The sequence below is a fragment of the Hyla sarda genome, chromosome 12, assembly GCF_029499605.1.
Source record: "Hyla sarda isolate aHylSar1 chromosome 12, aHylSar1.hap1, whole genome shotgun sequence".
NCBI lineage: Eukaryota > Metazoa > Chordata > Amphibia > Anura > Hylidae > Hyla > Hyla sarda.
The window spans coordinates 36,581,625-36,605,467 of NC_079200.1; the positions used below are offsets into that span (position 1 = coordinate 36,581,625).

The 23,843-nt window shown below is 44.2% G+C and overlaps 1 protein-coding gene across 2 annotated transcripts in view; it reads left to right on the top strand.

The window, feature by feature from the left end:
* The window catches only part of SLC4A1 (solute carrier family 4 member 1 (Diego blood group)), a 64,201-nt gene extending 58,694 nt beyond the window's left edge, over positions 1-5,507 (top strand). For both annotated transcript variants that reach the window (XM_056547549.1, XM_056547548.1), the window contains 2 exons: positions 2,386-2,559; positions 4,400-5,507. In XM_056547549.1, the coding sequence (XP_056403524.1) occupies positions 2,386-2,559; positions 4,400-4,480 (255 nt within the window). In that variant the 3' untranslated portion in view covers positions 4,481-5,507. The remainder of the gene's footprint in view (positions 1-2,385; positions 2,560-4,399) is intronic.
* Positions 5,508-23,843: the final 18,336 nt, after the last annotated feature.

Consider the following 23,843-nt stretch of genomic DNA (forward strand, 5'->3'; position numbering starts at 1 on the left):
GAGCTGCTGAAAGGCTGCAGATGGTGAGGGCAGGAGCAGAGGATAGAGAGAGATCAGCGTAGGTTAAGGAGTGATCCTCATGAGACGAGGAGACACATGCATTTAAGAGAATGCAGAGACAGATAATTGTTTTAGAGACTTGTAAGCAGTCAATCGCCAGATGGTATGTTTAAAAAAATCTGTGCCTCATTTTGAGAACTGCTAACCCTATTGCCTAGACAGAAAGTAAAGTTCAACTAACTTCATCCTTGCTGCACCATAACCTCCTTACAGGGTGACCATCACCTCACCCTCCATACACCCAATATCCTACCACTTATTTCAAGAGAACATTGATGTAGGGGGATATAGAGTGAATTGTATGATTCCTTTACTAAACATAGAGAGTATATATTGTAGGAGCCTTCTCCTGACTCGTCCCAAAAGGCCTTTCTGCCACATAGGAAGACATCAATTAGAAATTGCACATGGTAGGTAGAGTCCCTGTTAGACTGGGTCCGCATTACGGAATCTCCAGGTGGAGATTCCAAAGGGTGTCCAGCGCTGACAGAATTTTCGGTGGATACATTTTTACAGCGGAAAGCTTCCCCACAGAAATTCCATTGTGTACACGGTGCAGTGAAATCCCATTGACAGCAACGGGATTTACTCACTCAGGCTGCACCAGAATCTTCTGAGAAGAATTTCAAAGCGGAATTTTGCTCAGCGATTTCATAGTGTGAACCCAGCCTTACAAACTTTACAAGTTATTCCTCTGGTCATGACTTGGGTGATTAGAATTGGACGAGAGGTCCATAGACAAGGAGTATGACAATATAATGGAAATGGTAAAATGGTTGGTCATCATTCAGTTATAGTGAATGGAATGTTGGGGGTAAATTAAAGTAGCCACCCTCTTTTTACATTCCCTTGTGTTTAGAAGAGTCCGCACCGAAATACACTGGGCACAATTGGACCCCAGAAATAGGTTGTATCTTGTAGGAAACCTGATAGCAAGTGTTCAATTTCCCTGTAGCACCACCACAACGAAATGAAGCATTACACAGTGCTTAAATGGGCACTGTCAGATAAAAAAAAAATGTTTGATGTGTCGTAAATCTTGGCAAAACAAAAGCTTTTCTAATATACTTCTTTAAAAAAAATTCACATTTTATTAAAGAAAACTGCCTTCTGAAATCCCACCACTAGGGGTCCCCATACCTCCTGGGACACTGATGAGTCTCAAAGCAGCATGAGTGTGTCCAAGGGTCATGGACACGAGATGGCTGATTGACAAGGCTGCAGGAGGAACACAGCTTGCAACAACACTACTGTCACTCAGAGTTTTACCAAACATGTGCCTCCAGCTGTTTCAAAACTACAACTCCAAGCATGCCTGGACAGTGAAAGGCTGTTTAGGTATGCTGGGAGTTGTAGTTTTGCAAAAGCTGTAGGCACAAAGCTGAAGGCAACACTGCTGTAAAAAAGAGTTTTCTAAACACTGTACCTCCAACTATTTCAAAACAAGTCCCAGCATTACAGGACTGTCTGATGACACATATGAATGACATAGGAAAATTTAAGTTATACACTTACCATATTGTCTTTTGTGGTAGAGTTCACCAATTGGAGTACTCCAATAATCATTGTGTGTGTGAATAGCATGAAACGAAAGAGGAAAGGGTTACAGAGCAGGGCTTCCAGGCTCCACAGAGCAGTGAGTCAGCAGAGTGAGGGAGTGGGAGGAGTCATCACAGTGAAGGCAAGAGAAGGACACACCCCCTCTCTTTGAGACAATTGAAAAGACATTGAGCAGCTGTAATATGCTATTTTTTTGTGAAATATCGATGATAGAGACATGAAAATGACATGTACATGATCAGGATGAGATCCTAAGTAACATTTAACAGTTTTGTTTTTTTATGGGATCTTGCAGGTACACTTTAATGAAATAAATGTAAATCAGTGCCAGCCAGTGAGTAATGTAGAACATTAGGCCATGGCACAGACAGCAGAAATAAAAATAAGTACAGAATATATAACGGAGCACTCACCCGCTAAGCTGAAGTTCCAATGGCGAAAGTCCTCTTCGTCCCGGAGTGGGGAGGTGGCAGATGGTACCATCCCTGCTCCGGTCCTAAGAGGACTTTTGCACTGTCATTGGAACTTCAGCTTAGTGGCTGAGTGCTCCGATATATATATTCTGTACTCATTCATATTTCCATGGACTTTATTTTCCAGGAGAGCACCACCTGAAATGACCTATTCCTTTAGCGGTCTAATTAATACATCCACAGTGTGTTACTATTCACAGCGTATGCATGCTTGCAGTGCTGGCTACCTTCTTTCTTTTTCCGTGGGACTGTTTTGAGACAGTAGAAATAATATGCTTTATTTTCTTTGCAGGTTAAGACTTGGCGTATGCATGTCTTCACCCTGGTGCAGGTGATCTGCCTGGCTGTTCTGTTTATTGTGATGTTCACTCCTGCTTCACTTGCCCTTCCATTCCTCCTCATCCTCACTGTGCCAGTCCGCAAGTTCCTACTGCCTCACATCTTCACAAACCTTGAGCTCAAATGTGTAAGTATGCAAGGAAAACTATTACGAGAAAAATGTAGTAAAAACTCTACTATTCCTTGTCACAAACTATTGGTACTCAGGGCCATCTCTGCCCATAGGCAAAATAGGCAGCCGCCTAGAGTGCCCTCTTGATGGGGAGCGCCATTCTGCCTGCCACAAGAAAGTTAAACAACCAGCATCCAAACCACTTGCTCAGCCATCAGCATGATAAGGGGGTTTGTTACAGTGTGTCACCCCAGTAGTAAGCTAATTACATGAGGAGGGGCTTGTTACAGTGTGTCACCCCAGAAGTAAGGTGGGGCATGTCAAAGGGTGGGCCAATGGGTGGAGTCAAGGAGGTGGCAAATATTAGCTATTGCCTAGGGTGACAAAAATCCCTGCAGCAGCCGTGTTGGCACTCTAATATGGCGCCTCCATAAGTATGATTAATGACTTACCTAGCAATAGATATCTCAAAATAGTAGAAAGATGAGAGATGAGCACAACCACACAGGCACCAAAACCCATCATCATAGATTGGATTCACAAAACTGTCAAACTACTAAAATAATTAATATTATCACCATATGGATTTTCCTTATACCAGTGTCACTTTTGCCTGCATCAAAGATACCAACCCTTAATATAAGGGTTATATGGAATATCATGAAGACATATCTGAAGTTGGAATCACTGGAGGTCTCAGAAGCTGGACCCCCACCAATGTTTTTTCAGACATGTCATCTCAAAAGCTTAAAAAAAAAATGGGTTGGTATTTTTTGAAGGTGATAAAACCTCTTGTTAAAACAAAGGTGCAGATGCGCTCTGCTAAGCACTAGCCTGTGCCCCTTCATTTCAAATGCTCTGCTCAGCTTTTTTTTAGTTTTTTTGCGGAGTCAAGTCCATGGATTATTGATTTATAAAAAGTCTGAGACATTTTCTATATACTTGTATACCGAGACCTTGGCTCTCTTAGGAGAGCCTATCCGCAGCGTAGGGGCATGGTGCTTGGCCGACCACTTCTGCTGCTTCATTTTAGTAACAACCAAGCCATCACTGAAAAAACAAATGCTGACTTTATTCACTATGACGTTTTTAAAAAGTTTTTCAAAATAACAGGTATCCTTTTATTTTGTACATAATGGTTTAGCATTAATAACCCATCACCTGACCATGGTAACATCACTATGGATGGTACTTTGGAGTGGTGGGTTGTGATTGGCCACCCCACTCAGTTGAGCTGTCTTTATTGTGGATGATGGATTAGGGTTCCTAAATCAAGTCTTCACCATCTGCCAACTCCTGATGCCCCATCCATGTTTGTGAAATGTTGTCCAACCCAGCCGATTTCTGCAGTACTGGTTGATTGTCTAATGTGTATGGATGGAGACTCCCCCCAGGCTGAATGTTCATTTAATGTATTGGGGTAATTGAAAGAGATGTCAGCCATAGGAAGGTTCATCTGACAGCTGTTGAAGTTGTATGGCTACATATAATCCTGACCCTCTAGCATGGCCATTGATCTTAGCCCATGTTGGCACTTTGGAAAGAGAGGGGTCCAGACTTGAACATATAGGCTGCATCCCTTTTAAGGGTAGTGAGAAGCTTTGCATTTCCTTGTCCAAAGACTTTACAATGTACTGTAAGCAAAAAATGGAAGTGAAAAATTAACCCTAGGATGAGAGAGGATAGGGTCAGATAGGCACTGAGTCCTCCTGTCCAGTGTTATGGAGGTGGTGTTTTTAACCAGTACCAAAAAGGGGCCCACTGCTCTATGTTCACCTCTGCCTAAAAAGTTTACTGAATATCGACCATCACCATTACTGTGCTCATATTCACCCTTAGTCATTTTTTTTTTTAGCTGGATTCAGATGATGCGAATGTCAATCTTGAAGAAGAAGAAGGTCAGGATGTCTACAACGAAACTCAGATGCCCATTTAAACCAGACCTCTGACTAGGAGAACCTTTGTAATGCTGCCATTACATACAGAATTTACAAAAATAGCCATTTGCTAAAAGACCATTTGTATAACTCACAGGATCATGTGATACAAGTATTGAGAACCTCAAATCGTTCTCCTTCCATAGCAATGCAATTTAATTTTCAACCATGATTTTTTTTTATAATGCACTATTTTCCAATGTGACCAAAGAAAAAAATGAACAAAAAAAACCTTAGTCTTAGATTTTTACAAATTATTTTTTTTTTTGTTTCTATTTTCTATTAAGACTATTTTATTAAATGTACTTATGAGATTAAGAAAACACAGCTGCTTTCTGCATTCTACCAGAAAAAGCTTGTGTATTGGCCTCTTCTGATGTGATGTGACTGACCCATGGAGAAGAGGTGTGCTGTTTTTTAAAAAGAGGAGCCTTGTTTTCTTTTTTAATCTCGCCAGTCTCGTCTTATAATTTTACTTCACTCGTTTTTCTGCTTATTTTTCTTTAAAGGAACACTGAGAAAAACTTATACACTGTGTTATGCCAAGTGCAGGCTCTGCAGGGGTGGAGCTTCACACAGAGAGGCAAAAAATACCAAGGATAATCCCTGCCTCATGCTCCACCCCCTTGGACCCTGTACAAGGTATCACACTGTGTATAAGTTCTGTCTGAAGTTACTTTAACACGCTTTGCTTAAATAATAAAAAAATAAAAAATAAAATAAGGAAAAACATCTGTAAATATGCTTAAAAATAATATATTAAGATCTAATTAGTAATATATTCCCTCAAGAACAAACCTTGTTGAATTATGCACTGAATATGAGTATTTTATGATCGCAAAAAAATATATACATTTTTATTTGGACATATGGAATGTGTTGAAATCGTTGTCTTTTGTATTATTATGTTTATTATGTGTTTTTTTGTAAGAGAAATGTTTTTAGTGGCAATTTGATGCTTTGCAGAAATGGATATTATAATATCTGACAAATTATTTTATACAAATAATAAAATATATTACTAAAACCTGTAAAGTCGCTTTTCTTTTTTATTCTTTTAAATACATTTTTAAACATCTCTGATATAAAACGCATTTAGGGGGTGGCAAACTGGGTAGTTAACCATCAGAGCAGGGGTCGGCAGCTTCTGGGGCCCATTGCCCAAAGAGGGGCCCACTGCTTCCTGAAACACTTTTTTTCCACAATGATTAAAGCTAGCTAGATAGCTAGTACAATTTCATGAATGGCTTCTTTGTACCTGTGTTTGAAGTCAATGGATCAAGAAAGAAATCAGCGGACCCATATCTGTCTGCTGTACTCATGAGCTTATCCTCTCCTGTTCCCCTGCTATACATTTAAGAGAGTTGTCAGAAATCAGTTATCTATCCTGACATCCAACCCTTTCCCATACAAGTGCACGCTCGCCTTGGTCAAGTGTTCATGTATTCCAAATGCAGAGAAAGCCTTACCCCACCTGAGAACAAAAACATTTGGAATCTTGAAAGACATTCCAAATGTCAGAATCAGAGACATGTCAAACGTTTCGATCAGTGGGGTTCTAGGTGTTGAAACTCCACCAATCGCTAGAATGAATGTAGAGAAGTAATTTATATAGAGAAGTAATTTATATAGAGCCAACCTATTCCTCCAAATGTTACAATTCTGCTCAGTTATGGACTTCTTCTCTCCTTGCACTTCTCTCCTGATGTCCTGGCCACGCCCCTCGTGAAGTCGCACCACGCCCCCTCAATGCATGTCTATGGGAGGGGGGCGTGGCACACAAAACACTTCCCCACAAGCCCTCTTACAAAATGTTGTTAATATTAAACATAAAAACACTGGTGATCGTAGTGCACCAAATATGAAGTAGCCTACAGGATAGATGGATCTGAAATGAAAAGAAAAAAAAATTGGTTAGTACATTTAGGGGGGAAAAAAGTGGTAAAAAAATGTAATAAACACACATAATATTTTTTTTTTTTTTGCTTATGTGTGCTAAGAAAATGGTATTCCAAAGTGATTTTATTGGTTTTTGCTTATGTGAGCCAAATTTATTAACCCCCTGTGATAGTATAATAAATATGTCACACATAAGCAAACCCAAAGCAAAAAAAAATGCCTACAGAACTCTCTTACCAAAGCAACAGTGATAAATGTCCCCCATGGACTTTTATGTATATGGAGGGAGTAAAAGACTTTTGTTTAGTTGATTACATGTGTATGGCGGCTATTATACAAACTGCACAGGACCAGCAGACCTGTCCCTATATTATACTGCCTACAAAAAAGAGGATTGCAGCAGCACTCTTCATCAAATGAAGGCTCTAGCGCACTTTTTGATCAAAATGTGTCCCCCATCCACCATGTGGAGGTGGCCTCTTGTCGGATGGGACCCTAACATGCTTAATCCACTCACCTCTGCTGGGCACATGGCCTCCGACTGGGTGACATGCTGGATCCACTATCGGTTTAAAAACCTCCTGTGAAACAGGGAGGGGTGCACGGCTAGAAAGGGTTCCACTCCCCCTAACTTGCATAGCAAAAACACAAAAAAGAAAAAAAGCCAGCACAACTACCTAATACACAGTGTTTCACAGGAGGTTTTTAATTTTATAGTGGATCCTGCATGGCACCCAGTCAGAGGCCAAATGCCCAGCCGAGGTGAGTGGAATAAGCATGTTTGGGTCCCATCCGACAAGAGGCCACCTCCGCGTGGTGGATGGGGGACACGTTTTGATCATAAAGTGCGCTAAGAGCCTCAATTTTCTAACCAAGAGTGTTGCTGCAACCTTCTTTTTTGTATACTTTGTAATTGCCCCAGCAGCGTGCACCCGTGTATTCGGTAGTTGTGCTGGCTATTTTTCTTTTTTGTGTAATAGTATGCTGCCCTTACATTTTCGGAGAACAGACAGTGCATATCTAGATTTTAGAGTCAAACAAAACAGTTTATTAAAACCACAGGTAGTAAAGTACAAATTTGCGATAAAGAGCGGCCCTAAGGGAGCAGCAAGTGTAACATACAGCAGGTAAATATACAAACAAACAACCTCAGGAATCTGTACTGGGACCAATTTTGTTTCGTATCCTCATTAGTGATATTGCATAACATCTTGATGGGAAGGTATTGGTCTTTCTCCTGATGACACAGATTTGTAACCAGGTTGATGTTCCTGGAGGGATACACCAAATTAACCCCTTAAGGACCCAGCTAATTTTCACTGTAGGACCCGGCCATTTTTTGCACATCTGACCACTGTCACTTTAAGCATTAATAACTCTTGGATGCTTTTACTTTTTATTCTGATTCCGAGATAGGTTCAGCAGCAATTTTCCAATTTTTCACAAAATTTTCAAAATTGGAATTTTTCAGGGACCAGTTCAGTTTTGAAGTGGATTTGAAGGGCCTTCTTATTATAAATACCCCATAAATGACCCCATTATAAAAAAAACTACACCCCTTAAAGTATTCAAAATGACATTCAAAAGGTTTGTTAACCCTTTAGGTGTTTCACAGGAATAGCAGCAAATTGAAGGAGAAAATTCAAAATCTTCATTTTTTTACACTGGCATGTTCTTGTAGACCCAGTTTTAACATTTTTACATGGAGTAAAAGGAGAGAAATCTTCCTAAAATTTGTAACACAGTAAGGAAATACCTCATATGTGTATGTAATGTGTTCGGCGGGCGCAGTAGAGGGCTCAGAAGGGAAGGAGCAACAATGGGATTTTGGAAAGTGAGTTTTTCTGAAATGGTTTTTGGGGGCATGTCACACTTAAGAAGTCCCTATGGTGCCAGAACAGCAAAAAAATAAAATTAAAATAAACCACATGGAATACTATTTTGGAAACTACACCCCTCAAGGAACGTAACAAGGGGTCCAGTGAGCCTTAACACCCCACAGGTGTTTGACGACTTTTCTTTAAATTTGGATGTGCAAATGATTTATTTTTTCACTAAAATGATAGCTTTCCCCAAAATGTTACCTTTTTACAAGGGGTAATAGGAGAAATGCCCCTCAAAATTTGTAACCCCATCTCTTCTGAGTATGGAAATATCCCATGTGTGGACGTCAGGTGCTCTGCTGGCGAACTACAATGCTCAGAAGAGAAGGAGTCACATTTGGCTTTTGGAAAGCAAATTTTGCTGAAATGGTTTTTGGGGGCATGTCGCATTTAGGAAGCCCCTATAGTGCCAGAACAGCAAAAAAACAAAACACATGGCATACTATTTTGGAAACTACACCCCTCAAGGAACGCAACAAGGGGTACAGTGAGCCTTAATACCCCCACAGGTGTTCGATGACATTTCATTAAAGTTGGATGTGTGAATGAAAAAAAAAATGTTTCACTATAATGCTGTTTTTTCCCCAAATTTTACATTTTTACAAGTGGTAATAGGAGAAAATGACCCCCAAAATTTGTAACCCCATTTCTTCTGAGTATGGAAATACCCCATGTGTGGACATCAAGTGCTCTGCTGGCGCACTACAATACTCAGGAGAGGAGGAGCGCCATTGAGTTTTTGGAGAGAGAATTTGTTTGGAATGGAAGTGAGGGGCCATGTGCGTTTACAAAGCCCCCTGTGGTGCCAGAACAGTGGACCACCCCACATGTGACCCCATTTTGGAAACTATACCCCCTCACAGAATGTAATAAGGGGTGCAGTGAGTATTTACACCCCACTGGCGTTTGACGGACCATTGTTCCAAAAATCTGTCAGACACCTGTGGGGCGTAAATGCTCACTGTACCCCATATTACATTACATCAGGGGTGTAGTTTCCAAAATGGGGTCACATGTGGGGAGGGTCCATTGTTCTGGCACTATGGGGGCTTTGTAAACACATGTGGCCTTCAATTCCGGACAAATTTTCTCTTCAAAAGCCCAATGGCGCTCCTTCTCTTCTGAGCATTGTAGTGCACCCGCAGAGCAATTTACATCCACATATGGGGTATATTCTTACTCAGAAGAAATGGGGTTACAAATTTTGGTGAACTTTTTCCTACTTTCCCTTGTGAAAATGAAAAATTTTGGGTAACACCAGCATTTTAGTGCAAAAAATGTTTTTTTCCATTTTCCCATCCAACTTGAAGTGAAAATTCTTCAAACACCTGTGGGGTGTTAAGGCTCACTATACCCCTTGTTACGTTCCGTGAGGGGTGTATTTTCCAAATGGGGTCACATATTGGTATTAATTTTATTTGCGTTTAAGTCAGAACTGCTGTAAAATCAGCCACCCCTGTGCAAATCACCAATTTAGGCCTCAAATGTCCATAGTGCGCTATCACTCCTGAGCTTTGTTGTGCGCCCGTAGAGCATTTTACGCCCACATATGGGGTATTTCCGTACTCAGGAGAAATTGCATTACAAATTTTGGGGGTCCTTTTCTCCTTTTACTGCTTGTGAAAATAAAAAGTATGGGGCAACACCAGCATGTTAGTGTAACATTTTTTATTTTTTTTACACTAACAGGCTGGTGTAGCCCCCGACTTTTCCTTTTCATAAGGGGTAAAAGGAGAAAAAGCCCCACAAAATGTGTAGTGCAATTTCTCCCGAGTACAGAAATACCCCATATGTGGCCCTAAACTGTTTCCTTGAAATTCGACAGGGCTCTGAAGTGAGAAAGCACCATTCGCATGTGAGGACTAAATTAGGGATTGCCTAGGGGTGGACATAGGGTTATTCTACACCAGTGATTCCCAAACAGGGTGCCTCCAGCTGTTGCTAAACACCCAGCATGCCTGGACAGTCAGTGGATGTCTGGAAATGCTAGGAGTTGTTTGTTTGCAACAGCCGGAGGCTCCGTTTTGGAAACACTGCCATACGATACGTTTTTCATTTTTATTGGGGGGGGGGGGGGGGCAGTGTAAGAGGGTGTATATGTTGTGTTTTACCCTTTATTATGTGTTAGTGTAGTGTTTTTAGGGTACATTCGCACTGGCGGGTTACGGCGAGTTTCCCGCTAGGAGTTTGCGCTGCGGCCGTGGCTACTTCAAGCTGGAAACTTACTGTAAACTCGCCTGTGTGAATGTACCCTGTACATTCACATGGGAGGGGGCTAAACCTCCAGCTGTTTCAAAAGTACAACTCCCAGCACGTACTGACAGACCGTGCGTGCTGGGAGTTGTACTTTTGCAACAGCTGGAGGCACACTGGATGGAAAACCTTCAGTTAGGTTCTGTTAACTAACTCAGTATTTTCCAACCAGTGTGCCTCCAGCTGTAGCAAAACTACAATTCCCAGCATGTACTGATCGCCGAAGGGAATGCTGGAAGATGTAGTTATGCAACAGCTGGAGGTACGCAACTACAACTCCCAGCATGGCAAGACAGCTGTTTGCTGTTTGGGCATGCTGGGATTTGCACAGTGATCTCCAAACTGTGGCCCTCCAGATGTTGCAAAACTACAAATCCCAGCATACCCAGATGGCAAACACCTGTGTGGGCATGCTAGGAGTTGTAGTTTCGCAAGATCTGGAGGGCTACAGTTTAGAGACCACTGTATAGTGGTCTCAAACTGTAACCCCCCAGATGTTGCTAGGCAAATCACTGGCTTCCGTAGGATCCAGGGAGCCGCATCGCCGTCCTCTGCTGCCGCAGATCTCCACCGTCGATCGTCGCCTCCGATTGGTAAGTGGACCTCTGGCGCCAGTCCCCATCGGTTTCACCTTTCTGCCCCACCTATTGTGGGGAAACTGAAAGTTACCCCCCCCCCCCCCCGCCCCGATCTGCTATTGGTCGTCACTTTTATATGACCAATAGCAGGGATAGGAGGGGTGGCACCCCTGCCAAGTCACTCCTATCCCTTCAGGGGGATCGTGGGTGTCTTGGACAACCCCGATCCCCCTTATTTTCCGGGTCACCATAGACCCGTAGAATTGCTCAAATCGCTGGTGTGAATGACCCCCCTGGGCATTTGCACGGGGTGCCTGCTGATCGATATCAGCAGTCACCCCGGTCCAGTCCCTGCCCGCTGCACGGCGGGGACCGAAATTCCCATAGACGTACATGTACGTCATGGGTCCTTAACTACCAGGGTCCCATGACGTGCCGGTACGACATGGGTCCTGAACAAGTTAAGGATTTAGGAAAACCAGATGAATGGTCAGAACTCTGGAAACTTAATGTGAATAAGTACAAAGTAATTCACCTGGGGTATAAAAACCCTCGGGCAGAATATAGAATATGTAATATAGTCCCAACCTCAGTATCTGAGGAAAGGGATTTAGGGGTCATTATATCAGAAAACTTAAAAGGTAGGCAAACAATGTCATAAAGCAGGAAATGCTAACAGAATTCTTGAATGTATAGGAAGAGGTAGTAGCAGTAGAGAGGGAAGTGCTCATGGGTGTATAGAGAGAGGTATTAGCAGTAGAGAGAAGTGCTCATGCTGCTGTACAGAACACTGGTGAGACCTCACTTAGTATTGTGTGCAGTACTGGAGGCTGATCTACTAAAGACTGAAGATCTACTAAACTAGTACATGGATTGCAGGATAAAACTTACCGGGAAAAGTTACAGGACCTTAACATGTATAGAAGAAAGATGAAACAGAGGGGATATGATAGAGACTTTTACATGGACACTGTCAGATCCAAAAACTTTTTATATGTTGTTATGGATGAAAATTAAATTTTTGCAATATGGTTGTTTGAAAGATTTTGATAAATTTAAAAAGAAAACTGTTCCTGAAAATCCCACCCCTAGGGGTCCCCATATCTACTGGGACACTAACCAGACCTACAGCACGTCAGGCTTGTCCATGATTCATGGACAAGAGATTATTCGTGGACAAGGCTGCATGAGCAGACACACCAATCACCTCCCACCACCACATGCCCCTTCCAGAGAGGATTCCTAACACTGTGAGCTAATGAAATTAGGGATTTTTATAATAAATATAGGTGATAGAGGCATAACATTTTTATTCTATGGGGAGGATTACGTACTGAGTAACATATTTATTTATTTATTTTATTTAAAGGATCTGACAGATGGGCTTTAAATACATAAAGGGAATCAACACAGTAAAGGAGGAGAGGAAATTTAAAAGAAGAAAAACTACCACAAGAGGACATCGTTTTATATTAGAGGCAGTGGCGTTGCAACACGGGTGCGGGGGGTGCGGAGCGCACCGGGTGACACCAGCCTGGAGGGGTGACACCATGGCCGCCAGCACCCCCCCACATCTGCACACCGTCACTCAACTCAGCCGGTATTTGCAGCATCCCCAGACAGAAGAGGCTCCATTCATGACCTGCAGGCTGTCGCACTCCGGTTTCAGCCCCCGACACAATCTTATCCCCAAACCCCAGGAAGCTGCCTCTTTAAGACCTGCAATGCTTTCTGGGAACAGAAGTGCTGTGCGCACGTCTGCTCCCTCCCCCGACGTGTCCCTGCCTCATGTGCTCCGCGTCTTCTGAGGATTCATGGGTGATGAATTCCTCCCCAACCCCCGGACATTACTGGACCTGGAGCCGCCCGGGGAGAGGAGAAAGTGAAGACAAGAGACTGGTGAGACCTCTCTGCAAAACTGTGTATTTAATGCAGTGTTTCCAAACCAGGGTGCCTCCAGCTGTTGCAAAACTATTACTCCCAGCATGCCCAGACAGCCTTTGGCTGTCCGGGCATGCTGGGAGTTGTAGTTTTGCAACAGCTGGAAGCACCCTGGTTGGGAAACACTGATTTAATGTTTTAATGTAACAGGGATAAAGGGGGTGCTGAGAGGCTCTGGGGGGTGCCATTGCCAGGAGGATGATCCTCCTTATGTATGATGGGGGTGCTACTGATGAATGATGGGGGTGTTGCACCCCCATCATCCATCAGCAGGATCATCCTCCTGTGAGAAACACCCCCATCATCCATCAGCAGGATCATCCTCCTGTGAGTAGCACCCCCATCATCCATCAGCAGGATCATCCTCCTGGATGATGGGGGGTGCCTCTGGCAGGAGGATGATCCTCCTTATGTATGATGAGGGTGCTACTGATGAATTATGGGGGTGCTGCACCCCCATCATCCATCAGCAGATCATCCTCCAGGATGATGGGGGTGCTACTGGCAGGAGGATGCTCCTGCAGATGTAGCACCCCCATCATCCTGGCCTTAGCACCCTCATAATCCATTGGGAGGATCATCCTTCTGCCAGTAGCACCCCCACCATCCTGGATGATGGGGGTACCTCTGGCAGGAGGATGATCCTCGTTATGTATGATGAGGGTGCATAAGGAAAGACTATAGAGATGTCACCTGTAGTCACTGATATTATTGTGTATTTTCCTCATTATGTCCCATCAGAGCTGTAGTCACTTGTAAGTTCTGCAGTTGTGATGAGTAAAACTACAACTCCCAGCCAGGGCCGGTGCAAGGATTTCTGCCTACACAAGCGAAGCTCCATTTCGGGAATCTCAGTGGGCCGCAGCAATAAAACCAGAGAGGGTGGAGTGGTAGCAGTGACCTCTGCTGTGCGGCGGCGGGGCGCACAGGTGGGGGTCTTAGTATAAAAAAAAGTCTTCATTTTTCCGCCCCCATCAGCTGCGAGTCCATGCGCCCTCAAGCGGACGCATGGTTTGCCTTATGACAGCATCGGGCCTGCTCACCACTGCTTAGGTCATACTGGGAGCTGGAGTTTTAATTGGTGAAACCTTTTTTAGCGCTTTTTCATTCTTTGGCAATTGGTATATTTGATTATTATACTGGAATTTTTCACACTGCTCTACATCAGTGGCGCCTGTCACAACAGGCTAAAAACTTACTGGGGGGGGAGGTATGGGGTGAAACCATTTTATATCGCACCGGGTGACACCAACCTTAGCAACGCCACTGATTAGAGGGGCAAAGGTTTATACCAGACCTGGGCATTGTACAGCCCGCGGGCACATACGGCCCTTTGATTGGCTCTGACCAGCCCACGCTCACTGTCGGCCGTACAATGCCCAGGTCTGCACCATCAGCCTGTGACATGGAGAGCCCATACAGTGCTGACAGGCAGAAGAAGGAAGCATGCACTCTCTCCCCTCCCCCTCCTCCCTGCCGTGCAGCCGTAGAACCTCGGAAGGCAGAGAAGAGGAGGGGGAGGGAGATGAGGAGGAGAGGCCGTGTATCCTGTCTGCTCCACCTCCTCCCCCTCAGCTCTAAACTTCAGCCGGGTGAGTGTGTGTGTGTGTGTTTATATGTGTCTGTGTGTATTTATATGTGTATCTTTGTATGTGTGTGTTTATATGTGTATCTTTGTGTATGTGTGTGTTGATATGTGTATCTTTGTGTATGTGTTTATATGTGTGTCTTTGTGTATGTGTGTGTTGATATGTGTATCTTTGTGTCTGTGTGTGTTGATATGTGTATCTTTGTGTATGTGTGTGTTGATATGTGTATCTTTGTGTATGTGTTTATATGTGTGTCTTAGTGTATGTGTGTGTTGATATGTGTATCTTTGTGTCTGTGTGTGTGTGTGTGTGTGTGTTATGTGTATCTTTGTGTATGTGTATGTTGATATGTGTATCTTTGTGTATGTGTGTGTTGATATGTGTATCTTTGTGTCTGTGTGTGTTGATATGTGTATCTTTGTGTATGTGTGTGTTGATATGTGTATCTTTGTGTATGTGTTTATATGTGTGTCTTAGTGTATGTGTGTGTTGATATGTGTATCTTTGTGTCTGTGTGTGTGTGTGTGTGTGTGTTATGTGTATCTTTGTGTATGTGTATGTTGATATGTGTATCTTTGTGTATGTGTGGGTTGATATGTGTATCTTTGTGTATGTGTATGTTGATATGTGTATCTTTGTGTATGTGTATGTTGATATGTGTGTCTTTGTGTATGTGTATGTTGATATGTGTGTCTTTGTGTATGTGTGTGTTGATATGTGTATCTTTGTGTATGTGTGTGTTGATATGTGTATCTTTGTGTCTGTGTGTGTGTGTGTGTTATGTGTATCTTTGTGTATGTGTATGTTGATATGTGTATCTTTGTGTATGTGTGGGTTGATATGTGTATCTTTGTGTATGTGTATGTTGATATGTGTATCTTTGTGTATGTGTATGTTGATATGTGTGTCTTTGTGTATGTGTATGTTGATATGTGTGTCTTTGTGTATGTGTGTGTTGATATGTGTGTCTTTGTGTATGTGTGTGTTGATATGTGTATCTTTGTGTATGTGTGTGTTGATATGTGTATCTTTGTGTCTGTGTGTGTGTGTGTGTTATGTGTATCTTTGTGTATGTGTATGTTGATATGTGTATCTTTGTGTATGTGTGGGTTGATATGTGTATCTTTGTGTATGTGTATGTTGATATGTGTATCTTTGTGTATGTGTGTGTTATGTGTATCTTTGTGTATGTGTATGTTGATATGTGTGTCTTTGTATGTGTATGTTGATATGTGTGTCTTTGTGTATGTGTGTGTTGATATGTGTATCTTTGTATGTGTGTGTTGATATGTGTATCTTTGTGTATGTGTGTGTTGATATGTGTATCTTTGTATATGTGTGTGTTGATATGTGTATCTTTGTGTGTGTGTGTGTGTGTTATGTGTATCTTTGTGTATGTGTTTATATGTGTATCTTTGTGTATGTGTTTATATGTGTGCCTTTGTGTATGTATGTGTTGATATGTGTATCTTTGTGTATGTGTGTGTTGATATGTGTATCTTTGTGTATGTGTATCTTTGTGTATGTTGATATGTGTGTCTTTGTGTATGTGTATGTTGATATGTGTGTCTTTGTGTATGTGTATGTTGATATGTGTGTCTTTGTGTATGTGTATGTTGATATGTGTGTCTTTGTGTATGTGTGTGTTGATATGTGTGTCTTTGTGTATGTGTGTGTTGATATGTGTATCTTTGTGTATGTGTGTGTTGATATGTGTATCTTTGTGTATGTGTGTGTTGATATGTGTATCTTTGTGTATGTGTGTGTTGATATGTGTATCTTTGTGTATGTGTGTGTTGATATGTGTATCTTTGTATATGTGTGTGTTGATATGTGTATCTTTGTGTATGTGTGTGTGTTGATATGTGTATCTTTGTATCTTTGTGTATGTGTTTATATGTGTGCCTTTGTGTATGTATGTGTTGATATGTGTATCTTTGTGTATGTGTGTGTTGATATGTGTGTCTTTGTGTATGTGTGTGTTGATATGTGGATCTTTGTGTATGTGTGTGTTGATATGTGTGTCTTTGTGTATGTGTGTGTTGATATGTGTGTCTTTGTGTATGTGTCTGTCTCTGTATGTGTGTGACAGTGTGGGGGGGGGGGGGGGAGCTGCCTCATGTGGAGGAAAACTGTGGTAATCTGGGGGACATCTATGCTGCCTAATCTGGGGGACAACTATGCTGCCTAATCTGGGGGACAACTATGTTCCTAATATGGGGGAAAACTATGCTGCCTAATCTGGGGGAAAACTATGCTGCCTAATCTGGGGGAAAACTATGCTGTCTAATTTGGGGGACAACTATGCTCCTAATATGGGGGGAAACTATGCTGCCTAATCTGGGGGAAAACTATGCTTCTAATCTGGGGGACAACTATGCTCCTAATCTGGGGGGAAACTATACTGCCTAATCTGGGGGACAACTATACTGCCTAATCTGGGGGACAACTATGCTGCCTAATCTGTGGGACAACTATGCTGCCTAATCTGGGGGACAACTATGCTCCTAATCTGGGGGACAACTATGCTGCCTAATCTGTGGGACAACTATGCTGCCTAATCTGTGGGACAACTATGCTGCCTAATCTGTGGGACAACTATGCTGCCTAATCTGGGGGAAAACTATGCTCCTAATCTGGGGGAAAAATATGATCCTAATCTGGGGGAAAAATATGATCCTAATCTGGGGGACAACTATGCTCCTAATCTGGGGGAAAACTATGCTCCTAATCTGGGGGAACTATGATCCTAATCTGGGGGAACTATGATCCTAATCTGGGGGAACTATGATCCTAATCTTGGGGAACTATGATCTAATCTGGGGGACAACTATGCTCCTAATCTGGGGGGAAACTATGCTCCTAATCTGGGGGAACTATGATCCTAATCTGGGGGACAACTATGCTCCTAACCCGGGGGACAACTGTGCTGCCTAATCCGGGGGACAACTGTGCTGCCTAATCCGGGGGGAAACTATGCTCCTAATCTGGGGGACAACTATGCTCCTAATCTGGGGGAAAACTATGCTCCTAATCTGGGGGACAACTATGCTCCTAATCTGGGGGACAACTATGATCCTAATCTGGGGGACAACTATGCTCCTAATCTGGGGGACAACTATGCTCCTAATCTGGGGGACAACTATGATCCTAATCTGGGGGACAACTATGCTCCTAATCTGGGGGACAACTATGCTCCTAATCTGGGGGACAACTATGCTCCTAATCTGGGGGACAACTATGCTCCTAATCTGGGGGACAACTATGCTCCTAATCTGGGGGACAACGATGCTCCTAATCTGGGGGACAACTATGCTCCTAATCTGGGGGACAACTATGCTCCTAATCTGGGGGACAACTATGCTCCTAATCTGGGGGACAACTATGATCCTAATCTGGGGGACAACTATGATCCTAATCTGGGGGACAACTATGATCCTAATCTGGGGGAACTATGATCCTAATCTGGGGGAACTATGATCCTAATCTGGGGGACAACTATGCTCCTAATCTGGGGGACAACTATGCTCCTAATCTGGGGGAAACGATGCTGCCTAATCTGGGGGACAACTATGCTGCCTAATCTGGGGGACAACTATGCTGCTAATCTGGGGGGAAACTATGCTCCTAATCTGGGGGAAAACTATGCTCCCTAATCTGGGGGAAAACTATGCTCCTAATCTGGGGGAAAACTATGATGCCTAATCTGGGGGAAAACTATGCTCCTAATCTGGGAGACAACTATGCTCCTAATCTGGGGGAAAACTAGGCTAATCTGGGGGGAAACTAGGCTAATCTGGAGGAAAACTATGCTCCTAATCTGGGGGACAACTATGCTCCTAATCTTGGGGACAACTATGCTGCCTAATCTGGGGGACAACTATGCTGCCTAATCTGGGGGAAAACTATGATCCTAATCTGGGGGGAAACTATGCTAATCTGGGGGAAAACTTTAGTTTCTCATGTGGCCCCATGGAAAAAATAATTGCCCACCCCTGGTTTATACAGTAATATCAGGAATAATTATTTTATGGAGAGTAGTGGATGAATGGAATAGCCTGAAGTGGTAGTTAGAAATACAGTGAAGGAATGTAAGCATGAATGTGAGAGGCATAGGGCTATGCTTTATATAAGATAGAAACAAGGGCTATTCATAGTATTTAGCATATTGGCCAGGCTAGATGGGTTAAATGGTTCTTATCTGCCAACATATTCTAGATCAGTGGTTCTTAACCTGGGTTCAATCGAACCCCAGGGGTCCGGTGAGTCAGTCTCGCGGGTTCGGCGGAGGTCAAGACACACACCCGACTCATATGATTGGTGATGACACGCCCCGCTTGTCCGTCATTGGCTGCAGGTGATCATGTCCCACCTAACAGATCTCAGAGTACTGTTTTACCCTACTGTAAAGGAAGCCTCCTATACTTTGTGGCTCCGCTTCTACGCGATCGCCTGCATGCGTCCCACACTGGAACGCACCACTTCCGGCGCAGCGCACTTCTGGTCCTGCGGCGTCTTAAACAGGCCCAGCCAAACAATCCCTCTGACAAGCGGACAGCCTGGACGCACGGACGCTGCGGGAACAGGTAGGCACAATGAACCACCACTGCCTTCACTCAATGCCTGGCTAACTGTGTCTATTTCATAGTTAACCCTATCCTTACACTGAATCACCACTGCCTGTATTCAATATTTGTTTATCTGTGCCTATAATCCTTTTTAACCCTATCCCTACCTAGCTACCCCTATCATATTTTATTTTTCCAATTAAGAAGGGTTCGGTGAATGCGCATATGAAACTGGTGGGGTTCAGTACCTCCAGCAAGGTTAAGAACCACTGTTCTAGATCCACTTTAACCTCTTAAGGACCCAGGGTGTACCTGTACGCCCTGAGTCCGCTCCCGTTCTATAACAACTTTAGGGGAAAACCCCCAAAGGGGGACCCCAAACTAGAAACCCTGACAAAAAAAATGGAATATTAAAATATAACTTTTATTAAGATATATTTAAAATGAGAATGGTGATGAGTGCAAAACACAAATGTGTTTAAGTACCACACAGATTAAAATGACAGGATCTGTCTAGCACATGTACTTTTCTGAATAAGAGGACCTCTTAATGGATGTGCCGCCAGTCCTCTGATGACGCTGGCCTGTGTATAAGTTTTAATTGCAGTTGATTCTGTTAGCACGGTCATGTGCAATTCATGTTATACCTCAGTCAATGTAAAAGATCAGTGTGTGCAGTGTTATAGGTCCCTATGGCAGCTATAACACTGCAAAAAAAAAGTGGGAAAAAAAAGTTAAAGATCATTTAACCCCTTCCCTAATAATAGTCTGAATCACCCTCCTTTTCCCATTTAAAAAAAAAAACTGTGTAAATAAAAATAAACATATGTGGTATCACCGCGTGCGGAAATGTCCGATTTATAGAGATATATCGCACGCTTAGTGGAATTAGTTATTGTATGGTGAAACGTATTCATGTGCATTGTATAGGCAGCTTTTGTAAATACAGTATGGTGGCAAATCTGTGATAATTTATTTACAGGATTTGGTTGTTCAAGTGGCATAGCGGGGTATTTCTGCTTGTCTATTGTAATCCACTTTGTCTCTGTTTGGTATTATTAGCACGTTTTATCTCATTTTAGGTTGTGGAATACGGCGGCTGCCCAGCAGATGGCGCTGCACCAGCACTGTAGCATGTGCTCTTGTCTGGGCTGGGCTTGGAAAGCAAACAGAGGTGGCATTGGCTGCAAGAGATGGCTGCTTGTATACAGTGTGCACATCATAGGAGGGGAGGAGAGTGGGTGTTATAGATTGTAAGTGAGAACCACACATGAGCTGTTACACAACTGCAGCTCCTAACATGATGGGAGTTGTAGTTCTGTGACTGCTAGTGTTGAGCGGCATAGGCCATATTCGAATTCGCTATATTTCGCCAATATATGGACGAATATTCGTCATATATTTTCGTGGCATTTTTTTTACTATGCGCCATAAAATTCGCATACGCAGTCACCATTATATTCGCATGTGCAATATCGCGTGATAAAAGCGCTAAAAGGGAGGGATCAATATGCGCAAAAATTTGCATTTTTGGGCACTCGCCAGTCAGACACAGTAACTAGTATTGGAGCCTTGTTTACACCACAAGCTGGAAGCAGGGAGGGATGATCACTGTGATGTGTACTGTGAAAAAAAAAAGTGAATATTCGTAATTGCGAATATTTAGTGCTATATTCGCGATAAATATTTGCATTGCGAATATTTGCGCCCAACACTACTGCTGAAGAGCCGCAGGTTAGGGATTACTGTTCTAGCCCATCAATAAGTGACTGGTGAGCATCAGAAAATAGGGCCACGGGCCCTTCATTGCACTAGAAGACAAAAAAATGTCCCTAACTATCATGAGCTGTATATAATACAGCTGTCTTCTTATGTAGAAGAGGAGATTTGGGGGCCTGGAAGAGGCTGCTACATGTCCCCCCTCCATAGCTCCTGTGCAAGCACCATCCATGTGCATGAGGCTGAGGCGCAGTACCAGACACAGCCACCTGGACACGAGAGGCGCTGTGTATATACCATAGAAAGGGGGCCCTAATATGCTTTTATTCATAGCATAATGCAGTGTTTTCTAAACAGGCCAAAGGCTGTCCGGGCATGCTGGGAGTTGTAGTTTTGCAACAGCTGGAGGCACCCTGCTTGGGACTGGCATAATATACAATGTAAACAAGTTTTGATTCAGTGACAGGAAGCAGAGTGCATGGAAATAGGAATGAGCCAATACACTGTAGGCCTCATTTATCAAAACTGTATTCTGTTGTTGCCCGCGGCAACCAATAAGAATTCAACTTTCACTTTCGTTGCTATGATAAAAATGAAACCTGCTCCGTGATTGGTTGTCAGGGGCAACAAATTAACCATTTCAATGAGGCTTACAGTTTCCACGATCTCTGCTTGCTGCCAAGGAATTAAAATGTTGCTGTTCACATTCAGGGGCTACGGTTATTTTATACAAGAGCTTTTCCTTTTATCCAGCGGTACTTGCTCATGTGTCAACTAGGCATCAAGTTTCTGACAGTAATTAATGAGATTCTATTCACTGACAGCAAGATCTGTGTTTCATGACTAGCACAGGCAAAACGTGCAAGACGGGCCCATGGAAAGCAATGAAAATGTTTTAGGTTAAAGGGGTATTCCGGGCAAAAACATTTTATCCCCTATCCAAATGATAGGGGATAAGATGTCTGATCGTGGGGGGCCCACTGCTGAGACCCCGCAATCTCTCTGCAGCATTCGTATTCTATGCTGGTGCTGAATCTCCAGTTTTGGAAACCTCCGGTTTCCGGGACTGGGGACGTGATGTCACACCACGCCCCCCTCCCATAGACATGAATGGAGGGGGCGTGACGTCAAGTCCCCAAAACCCGGAGGGTCTCAGCAGCGGGCCCCCCGCGATCAGACACCTTATCCCCTATCCTTTGGATAAAATGTTTTTGCCCGGAATACCCCTTTAATGGAAGGATAAGCGGCTGGCGGACACAGATGATGACTGGCAGACACTTTTCCCTCCGAGCTCATAGAAAACATTAGGCTAGGGCTTCTCTGGTCGCGCAGCATGGCATCTAATGATGGGCAATGCTGTGGTGACGCTGTTAGGGGGGCACTGTAGCTGTCCTCCAATATCAGAAGCTGTTACTGCTATGGGCCATCAGATGGCGGGCACTGTTATGAAGGCACTGGGGTCCGCACTGGTATTAGGACACTAAGCTGATGCTGTTATGGGGCATGGGGGTGGCACTGGCCTTGGTACATTGAAGCTGATGCTTATGGGGGCATCATGAATGGGGGTGGCACTGGCCTTGGTACATTGAAGCTGATGCTTATGGGGGCATCATGAATGGTGCAGATATTGGTGACACTTATGGGGACTCTGGATGTTACTTCTCTCAGGACACTGAAGCGGGCGCTGTGGTTGGCAAATATGGGCAAACTGAACTTATGGGGACCCTAATACTGACATGTTATGGGGTAGGGGTCACAAGCACTGATAGTGAGACACAAAAGGGACTCCATGGTTGGCACAGATATTGGGACGGCCGCGGATATTGGGACTCTGTGGTTGGCATTTTGGTGGGCACTGATATTGGAAAGCAGGCTGACACTATTGTGGGGGCACTATGATTGGCATTGATATTGGGACACCGAGTCTGACAGTTATGGGGGCTCATTGCCACTAATGTTGGGGCCCTGAGGCTGACACTGGTATGGGGGGCACTGCTCTGTTATGGAGGCAGGAAATGAGAAGAGACAATAGTAATGGATACACATCGCCATGTCTGGGCACAGAACCTCTCCCCTCGGGTGCCCTGCAGTGTGGAGGGGGCAGGCTGGCACATGACGGGCACAGGGTTATCGTCATGGTTACAGCGCCGTCTCCTCCCATCACCGCCTCTCTGAGCTGTCAGCTGGAAAGGTGGAGCCGAGAAGGGATGAGAAGACACCGGGAGGCTGCGGCTGGTAGTGCCGGTCATTAAACGAGCCGTGCCCGCCGTGACCCCCCGGTGCTCTGCCCCCGTACATGAAGACCGCTCTGAGCTGGAGAGATGCCACTGATCCCGGGCTCTAGACACATACATGAAGCCGGGCGTGCGGGGTGTGATGCCCAGTATGTGCGCACTTATCCGGGTGTCACTCCCAGCTCCATACCCAATGTGTGTACACTAATCCGGGTGTGATGCCCAGAGTGTGCACTGATCCGGGTGTGCGGAGTGTAATGCCCGGCTCTATGCCCATGGTCCTGGTATGATGCCCGGCTCTGCCTCTGTACCTGGAGGCGGGTGTGCGCTGGGATGAATACCCGGCCCCGTGCGTTGATCCGGGTGTTAGGGGTGTGATGCCCGGCCCCATGCCCGTCTGTGTGCACTGATCTGGGTGTGCTGGCTGATGCCCGGCCCATGCCCGTCTGTGTGCACTGATTCGGGTGTGATGCCCGTCTGTGTGCACTGATCCGGGTGTGCGGGCTGTGATGCCCGTCTGTGTGCACTGATCCGGGTGTGCGGGCTGTGATGCCCGTCTGTGTGCACTGATCCGGGTGTGCGGGCTGTGATGCCCGTCTGTGTGCACTGATCCGGGTGTGCGGGCTGTGATGCCCGTCTGTGTGCACTGATCCGGGTGTGCGGGCTGTGATGCCCGTCTGTGTGCACTGATCCGGGTG